General features: G+C 36.8%; 1 protein-coding gene across 1 annotated transcript; it reads right to left on the bottom strand.

Annotated features, from left to right (window-relative positions):
- On the bottom strand, positions 1-9,914 carry bud13 (BUD13 homolog). Its single transcript, XM_056447085.1, has 11 exons — positions 9,769-9,914; positions 9,482-9,575; positions 8,159-8,240; positions 6,251-6,287; positions 5,889-6,169; positions 5,518-5,807; positions 3,593-3,701; positions 3,365-3,503; positions 3,084-3,274; positions 415-496; positions 1-308 (listed from the first exon to the last, which is right to left on the bottom strand). The coding sequence occupies exons 1-11, from the start codon at positions 9,909-9,911 to the stop codon at positions 215-217; spliced, it is 1,542 nt and encodes a 513-aa protein (XP_056303060.1). The 5' UTR covers positions 9,912-9,914; the 3' UTR covers positions 1-214.

The raw sequence follows: 9,914 nt of genomic DNA on the forward strand, positions 1-9,914 counted from the left end.
TTTGGTAAAAAAGTAGCATTTAATAAGGAAGGTATGTTTCTTAGTAGGATTGATAAACTTGAACAAAAGGTTGCTTTTTGATCTGACGTCCCGGTTTATGATGGCGCACAAAAACTTCCACTTGACAGCATTTGCTGGTGCAGTGGGAACTGTACAACTGTCATTGATGTCAGATTTTAAATTCTCTGTACACAAGTCTGCATCTTCAGGAAGATCACATGTCTTCAACACTCCACTTGTACGCCATCTCCTGGACAGCTTTGTTATCGGCCATTCTGGAGTATCGCTTCTGCTCAAAACCGTTGGACCTAAAGGATCATAGGAAAAAAAAAAAAAAAAAAAGTCATTCTGAAGTTAACATCAGTGTACAAGGATGATTAAACCAGCAGCAGTTCAACTGTCTAAACTTCTCACCTGTCAACTCCATCCCACCGATAGCCTGGCATAATGTTAAAACGGTTTGGAGGTGGGGGTGGACCCTTGTAACAAGGTTTTTCTGTGGAAAAAATATATATGTAAATGATCAGGATTATTATTTTCACTAGGCTTTCCCAGTTATGGGTTGCAGCTGCAAGGGCATCCGCTGTGTAAAACATATGCTGGAAAAGTTTGCGAATCACTCCGCTGTGGCGACCCTAGACTAATAAAGTTACTAACCCAAAAAGAAAATTAATTAATGAATTTTCACTTGGCTTTGTTAGAAACATTATCAACCAAACAAAACATCAACACTAACAATCTGAAGCAAGGATCACTACAAGTAATAAAAGGAATACTCAACTTTTATTGGAAATTTCATTTTGGAATCTGTTCAGCAGATCTCCAGGTCTGCCAGTAGCACTTTTAGCTTAGCTTAGCATAAATCATTAAAAAGGATTAGACCTTTAGCAACTCATTCAAACATTAAAAATAATATAAAAAATTTATAATAATCAGAAAAAAATCCTATTTAAACTGGACTCCTCTATAGTTGCATCATGTATTAAGTTGCTATCTTATAAACTGACATACTATAATTTCATTCTGGCATAATAATCAATGAACTTTGCTGCTGTACCATGGCTGCAGCAGGCACAATAATATCATGCAGTGCCTAAAAATAAATTCCCCAGCTAGGTACAGTGCATCCGGAAAGTATTCATAGCGCTTAACTTTTTCCACATTTTTTTTTTTTTGTTACAGCCCTATTCCAAAATGGATTAAATTAATTTATTTCCTTAAAACTCTACACAAAATACCCCATAATGACAATGTGGAAAAAAGAGTTTTTTAAATTGTTGCAAATTTATTAAAAATAATAAATCTGAAAAATCACATGTACATAAGTATTTACAGCCTTTGCCGTGAAGCTCTAAATTGAGCTCAGGTACATTCTGTTTCCACTAATCATTCTTGAGATGTTTCAGCAACTTATTTGGAGTTCACCTGTGGTAAATTCAGTTGATTATATATGATTTTAAAAAGGCATACACCCGTCCATATAAGGTCCCAGGGTTGACAGAGCATGTCAAAGCACAAACCAAGCATGAAGACAAAGGAATTGTCTGTAGACCGCCGAGACAGGATTGTCTTGAGGAACAAGGCTGGGGAAGGTTACAGAAAAATTTCTGCTTCTCTGAAAGTTCCAATGAGCACAGTGGCCTCCATCATCCGTAAGTGGAAGATGTTTGGAACCACCAGGACTTTTCATAGAGCTGGCTGGCCATCTAAGCTGAGGGATCGGGGGAGAAGGGCCTTAGTCAGGGAGGTGATCAATAACCTGATGGTCACTCTGTCTGAGCACCAGCATTCTTCTGTGGAGAGAGGAGAACCTTACAAAAAGGACAACCATCTGTGCAGCAATCCACCATTCAGGCCTGTATGGTAGAGTGGCCAGACAGAAGCCACTCCCCACCTGGAATTTGCCAAAAGGCATCTGAAGGACTTTCAGACCATAAGAAACAACATTCTCTGGTCTGATGAGGCTAAAATTGAACTCTTTGGAGTGAATGCCAGGAGTCATGTTTGGAGAAAACCAGGCACCGCTCAAAACCAGGCTAATACCATCCCTACAGTAAAGCATGGTGGTGGCAGCATCATGCTGTGAGGATGTTTTTCAGCAGCAGGAACTGGAAGACTAGTCAGGATAGAGGGAAAGGTGAATGCAGCAATGTACAGAGACATCCTGAATGAAAACCTGATTTAGAGTGCACCTGATCTCAGACTGGGGTGGCAGTTCATCTTTCAGCAGGACAATGACACAAAGCACACTACCAAAATATCAATGGAGTTGCTTCACAACAACTTGGTGAATGTCCTTGAGTGGCCCAGCCAGAGCCCAGACTCAAATCCTATTGAACATCTCTGGAGAGATCTGAAAATGGCTGTACACCATGGCTTCCCATCCAACCGGATATAGCTTGAGAGGTACTGCAAAGAGGAATGGGCAAAAATTCCCAAAGACAGGTGTGCCAAGCTTGTGGCATCATATTCAAAAAGACTTGAGACTGTAATTGCTGCCAAAGGTGCATCAACAGAGTATTAAGCAAAGGCTGTGAATACTTAAGTACATGTGATTTTTCAGGTTTTTTTTATGTTTAATAATTTTGCAACAATTTCAAAAAATCTTTTTTTTCACATTGACATTATGGGGTATTGTGTGTAGAATTTTGAGGAAATAAATGAATTTAATCCATTTTGGATTAAGGCTGTTAAATAAAAAATGTGGAAAAAATGAAGCACTATGAATAATTTCCAGATGCACTGTATATCATTGCACCTGCTGCAGCCATCACAGTAGCCCTAGCCTAGCAAAAGCAACTTTTCATTTTCCATCAGTTTTACTACAAAATGTAACTACAGAGGAGTCAAGCTTTAAATAAAAACATTTAGGAATAATGTAGGAAAAATAAGGGGGGAAAAAAACTTTTGAAATTTGAGCTAGATGCTAATGGTCTAATCAGACTCAGTGATTTATGCTAAGCTATGCTAAAACTGCTTCCACCAGACCTGGAGAACTATTTAACTGTAAGGGAGTTGAAAAACTAGCCTATTAAAGCCAATTAAAAAAAAAGGTTCTTTAAGACATTACTCCAGTATTTCACCTTTGACTCCTTTTAATTTAGCAGTTTTGTCTTTCTTCTTGCGAAGCATTGCTGCCATTGGGTCTCCTTCTCTCTCTTGCTCTCGTAGCATACGATCGAGGTCTTCATCATCAATGTGTCTCGCTAGGGGCTTCTCAGCTTCCCGTATGGCATCAATCACGTTCTGCTCCTGCATTTCACCCTGGGCAAGACTGAAAAAGGACAGTACGGGTGTCAAAGCTAGTAGCAACAAGTCACACTCTCTGAAAGAAATCTGCATTTGAACAGAAAATGGAGCTCACCCTTTTCCCCATTGTGCATATTTTTCATCCTTCTCAGCCTTCTCTGAAGCTTTCTGACTAAGCTCAGCTTTTTCTGACTCAAGGTTACGTTTCCGGCCAGACTTGTCTCGAAATATTGTCTCCGCATTTCTGGATGCCTCTGGGAGAGCAAAATAAAACCCTATTGTTAATATGATGCGATTAATGTGACGCTATTTAATACACAATAAAAATAGTGCTTTGAGTGACCTTCTAGAGGCTGGTTGCGCCTTTCCCTTCTACGAATGTCTTCCTGTTCTTTCCTTAAAATGTCCACAGAGACGAGACCTGCAGCGCCGCCGGACAGCATTCGAGGGGCCTGAAAGCATAAAGAAACACAATAAAAATGTCAACATCATCATTACAGCATCATAACAACAACGGTGATCTCAGAGTGGGCATAAAAATATTCTGAATATTTAAAAGGGGTCCTCTTGTTTAGTTTTTTCCCTCTTTTTGAGTGTTAGTGAGTGTGTTGTGTATAATGTTTGGGCATAAAAGTTCTATAAAATTACAAATCTCAAAGTCCACTATAAAGGGAGATATTTTGTTTTAAGAAATCTCTTTTCAAGAGCTACAATGAATGGATCATTCAGCCATAGACTTTGTGTGTTTTTTAGGCTTTATGATTAAAAGAATCATTAAAAACCATTAGAAGATCATTAAAATAAATCTCAAAACGATTTTGTGAAAAGATTTAATGAAAAGTACAATACTGGATTATCTAAAATACGGCTGGATGATCTAAAATAATAAAATTATCCAGAAAACAAACAAACAAAAACAATAGCTTGTGTGATAGAAGTTTTATATCATTATCTCCACTTGTCAAAGTTTTCTGTTAAGCCATTGTGCTCAAAATGTTAAAGTTTTACTCCGTGTAAGGTTCTGTACACCCGTGAATCCTCTTACTTTAACACATAAAGTGTCATCTCATGAACTACATCTTTTTGGGATTATATCATATCTCATGGATTTACTCTCAAAATTATGATGATAGTGTAGTATTTACTACTTCAGTTCTAATCCATATTCAAGATAAACAATTACTAAAGGACCAATTTTAGGTTTTATTCAAAGATGCATTTTCATATGTAAAAGTGATGACTGCAAGGGGACTTTGATGTGCAAAGAGGGCATTATTTAAATAGACAAAGCAAAAAAGATACTATTTAAAAAAAGTCAGAGAGTGTGGAAAAAAAAGGTCAAACAATTATGGACTAACATAATAACATCAGTAAATATTAGAAGAAACTAATATATTTAAACTGTATTCTCAAATTATTTTACCTCATTAACACAAACTGGAAAATATATACAACATATAAACTACAATTATTTTTTCTGTTTGTAAACATTTTTAAAAAAAAGTTATTTTGAATATTTCAACAACATAAATGAATTAAATTGAAATTGCTAAGTGATAACCACTAGCTATGTTTCCATCCAAAAATGCAAATAAAATTTATGTGCAAAACTGGAATATCGCATGAAAGATATGCAAATATAATAAAAGTAGCGTTTCAATCTAAGTAGTTAAAGAGAACAAAATCATCTCTTCCTGATTAACTGGTGCCAAATATCAACAGTAAAAAAATTATTTGCTGTGGAAGGAGAAGCTGCATCAATCTTTTCTTTATTTAATAAATTACTTGTGCCTAAGACGACAAATGCTGACGCACAATGAGCGCGTGGTGGCATTTGAAGCCATGAGACGCAGAGTTAATAATAACATTAATAATATAACAACACTAATACTGAAATGGTTAAGGTGTTTTAGAATGACCAAAACAACATTTCAGATGTTTTACAGCAGTGTGGACAGCCTGCTGGTTTGTCCATTCACACATTTTTATCATCACATGATCTACAAAATCACATTACTTTTTTAATGCGCATACTGGAATTTGTTTGGTAAAAGTGTTTCCATCGTAGTTTATGCACATCTTTTCTTATCGAATACAAAGTTTATCCTACTCAGTTATGAGCATATGTTAATGCGCATTTTCAAAATATATGTGCATCGTGGCATTTTCATCAACCGATTTTTTCATGCGCATATCCATAATGCGCATGAAAATAGGTGGATGGAAACGTAGCTACTGATATAAACATGAACATGAACCTGAACTTACGGCCTGTCCATCAGGAGAGCGTGTCCTCCGTGGTGGAGACAGATCTGAATCTGAGCCCCGCCCCCCCTGCGCCCTCTTCCTGGGAGGAGAAAGATCTGTATCTGAACTTCCACCACTCTGGCCTCTCTTTCTGGGTGGAGACAGATCAGAGTCTAAAACTCGTTGCCCATGAGGACGCCTGCGGGGTGGAGACTGATCAGAGTCTGAGCCTTTGCCTGTCCGGTCTCGTCTCCTGGGCGGCGAAAGATTACCTGAAGAAGAGCCTTTCACCTTTTTTCCATGTGTGGACCCTGAAAGAAGAGATTCTTATAACAATTTGGATGAGATTCATAGTGTAAATGTTTTTTTTATGGATGAATGGATGTTTGTACCTTTGTCATGATGCCTTTGAGTTCTGGAGGGCGAGCTTTTGTGGCTCGGTCTTGGAGGAGAAGGTGACGAGGAGTCGTGCCGTCTGTTTTTGTTCTCCGTTCTGTGTCTTTGAGGTGAGAGGTCAGGAGAGTCGTGGCGACCTCTTTTTGGAGGTGAGAGGTCAGGAGAGTCATGGCGAGCCCTTTTGGGTGAGAGGTCAGGGGAATCGTGACGCACTTTTCGGACAGGAGATCCCTCTGGTGAATCATGTCGCAGACTATGACTTCTATCAGTGTCTGGGCTTAAAAGAAAAAAATATATATTAATTTCACGATCAACACAGCAATTATTTTTAAAAATAAGAATAAAAGCGGAAAGTTACCTTCTATTGAGCGCAGATTCCTCATCTTCTCCCGTTGCTACAAATTTATATACGAGGTACAAATAGAGATTTCAAACTTCAAGACAATAAAAAGACAATTAAAAAATAATAAGTAAAAGACAATGCTATGTACTTAATTTGTTGTACATTAGAATGAGCTGTTAAATGTATTTAATTGCAAAAAAAGCATATATTACCATTATTTACAGATTACATGCATTGAAACGTAAAGATTTATTTACTATTAAAATTTGTCTTGTATATTTAAAAGAAAAAATCATTTAAATCCATATAAAATAAATCTATTTATTGATCCCATTGCAGTCCAGTGATTAACTGTCATTCTGTCATTTGATACTTTCCCACTATTCTTCAAGCCACTGCGTTCAATCATTCAGACAAGTCAGAAAAGGTACGAGGGCTCCAAATGATCATTTTAGAATGATGTCATGTGAGATCATGACACTAAAGACTGAAATAATGACAAAGAAAATTAGCTGTCATTATTGTAATAGTTTATGGTTAAAATATATTAACTGATTTGTCAAATTTCAAGAAAATTTCATTGTATTATCACAAGGAACGGATAACAAAGAGATGTAGCTTTGTTATACACAAGAAACAACACTTTTGGGATCAGAGGTCCTTTGTACGTGGATTACTCAATTGGCTGGATTAGGCTATTGATGATTTGACACAGATTTGATAATTTCGTTCTTCAAAACTCATCTGAGAGTTGTTGTCATTGCAACAGGTCTGGTAGCTCAAACCTGTGCAGGACCAGCAGCTTATTTCATATAAACAAGATTAGATTGGGTCATTTCAAGCAAAAGTAATACTGAAAGTATGCACTGAATGCTGATATTTCCTTACAGTAGTAACCTATAGATTATATCCACTGGGGAAAATGATAAAAAAATGATATATAAAACTGTTACGCAATCTACACTCCGAAATAAAAGTACTAAATAAAAGAACTGTCAAGTTCTCCCTGTGAGAAAATGTATTAATATGGACGTTTTCGATACAAATGCGTAATACTTTAAGGTACCGACCCAGCATTAGGACACGATAATGAATTTGATAATATTTTTCCCTTTTTTTTTTAAGGAATAATAATTTATGCAGTCATGCACACGTTTTGACAGCTAGTATGGCGGTGATTTGATGCTTCGCAAAAGTTGCAGACACCTTACAGACACCAATATCAAAATGCGTTTTTGATGCAAAACTTATTAAGAAGCTTGATCAGGCCTACTATAAGGAAAACCCACTCTAAAAATAAAACTATAAATTACTAAATACTCTTGACACGTGAAAGTGTAAAGCCTGGAGCCCACAACAAATTTGGTATGTTACTGCGTATCATATTTAACAAACTGTCATTTTGCTCACAAGGATAATTGAATATTAATCAGATTATATCATTACGCTGCTGTGTCATCGGCCAATCGTTGCATTGCTGATCATGATTTCGAGGATCAATAGATTTGTCCTTTACAACACACGCAGCGATCTCAGATCAGTTCATCCAGATATTTTAATCTGATTCGCAAACTTGTTTAAAGACCCAAATTATCCAGAGATAAGTTTATTCAAGATTAAAAGATTCAGGATCTACCAAATCATCGACATACGAAGAACAGACCCCAGTAGTAGTCAAACCCCAGCTTGAGAAAATGTTCTTTTGTGTATATATTTTTTTGTTCCATTAAAAAGAGATTGCATATGGCCATCATCTTATGGAGCATATCAAGTTGGACTTTTAATAGTCTAAATCATTAATTTCCAGACTTTGCCATTAGTTTCTCAGAAGTGTCATCCTTATATACCTAATTATTCAAACAGGAAAACTCATAAAAGCATTGCATAGTAGAAGACCTCAGTTAGAAACTATACATGTCTTACCACCCATCACTCTCCACTTGCTGGTTTTGAACGCCTCAAACTGCTTAATCTCATCAGGGCGCTCATCTATCACTTCTGCAACCTTAAAAAAAAAAGAAAAAAAAAAAAAGGAGAGAGACATTTAACACTGCTGCAAAACATGTTCAAAACCCAATTTAGCTTGATTAAAACTGACCTTAAACTAAAACTTTTTTTATGATGCAACCAGAACAACAACAGTCCCTACCAATTAACATTTGTCATGTCAGAAGTTACCATTTAAGACTACATCTACGATTTACAATTTTCTGATTAATTTTCAGTAGTCTGTTTCAAAGGGTTGCCAAGTTCATGGTTTTCCCACAGAATTGGGATACATTTAACCACTCACTGAGGTTCTGTATAAACTTTAGAGGTATTTATCTTTAATGTGATAGGACAGTGAAGAACAGACAGGAAAGCATTGGGAGCAGAGAGAGGGAGAGGATCGGCACTGGACCTCGAGCCGGGAATCGAACTCAGGTCGCCATGAACACCTTGGTGCTATATGTCGACGCACTTAACCACTAGGCTATTGGTGCCGACTGAGGTTCTTTTTTTATTCTGCAGATTAAAGGTTTGACATATTGCATCTCTTATATTTAATACTATTTTGTATACATTTTACTCTACCAAGATTATATTTGACAAACTATAAAAATGGTGCTAGGATTAGGGTACAGAGTAGGCTAAAAAGGAGGGTACTCTGGAGGAGTGTGCAGCTCATTGTGATACTGTTTCTGTGATGACAGATTGACAGGACTGCAAAAGTATATAAATCTACAGAAGAAAGTTAACCGATTTACAATTTCATTATTTCATAGATGTTTACTTCAGATTTGTAAAATTTGGGTTATTTTTTTTTTAGATATTTTTAAGACCATTGGGTTAGTTTTGATGGAAAAATCTGGCAAGTCTACTATGTAATGTAATGTGTATTTATATAGCGCATTCATTGTGTATGGCCATTCATCCAAAGCGCTTCACAATCATGAGGGGGGTCTTTCCACACCACAGGACAACAGTGCCAGTGCACTCACCACATACCAGCTATATGTGGATTGGAAAGACAGTGATAGAGCCAATTCAGGTAAATTTAGTTTGCATGGCTATAAAAAAGGTTGATTTGCTGAGAAAGTGGTCCTGAGTAAATTGTACAAAAAACAACAACACTGGTCTCAGGACATCAACCACTTTTTTAAAAAAGACGACCCTGTTTTCATGAATGGATTTGGCTTTGAATGTGTTACGAAATATTACATCTAAAAATGTATGTTCACACTAAGGTGAGGTAGTTGTACACACCACAGGCGCCTCATCTTCTTCTTCCTCTTCTTTATTTTCTTCTTCGCGAGCCGCCAATTGCCTCCAGTCAATATCGTCATCCACAATTTTCATCCTGTAACGTTAGTTTATTATGAATTAAACACAGAACTCAACTGCTTAAAAGTGACTTATGGCCATTTCCAAAATGCTGTTTGTAAGAAACTGTGTATGTTCTTTGAAAATCAGTCAGTCATAATTTCATTATGTTCAGAGACTGTTGCCAATTAAAATCTGCATTTCTGCTGAGTGTGTCCGGTCATACTTACCCTTTTCCAGAAGGTTTTGGTCGCTTCTTCTTAATCTTCTTTTCTTTAGACTTTTTATCAGCTTCATCGTTTGATAAATAACGTTTAAGATAATCTGCTTTACTGAGCGCAGCGCCTTTGCTAATGCCCGTGGAAGCAGCCATCTT

Source organism: Danio aesculapii, chromosome 21 (assembly GCF_903798145.1).
Source record: "Danio aesculapii chromosome 21, fDanAes4.1, whole genome shotgun sequence".
Lineage (NCBI taxonomy): Eukaryota > Metazoa > Chordata > Actinopteri > Cypriniformes > Danionidae > Danio > Danio aesculapii.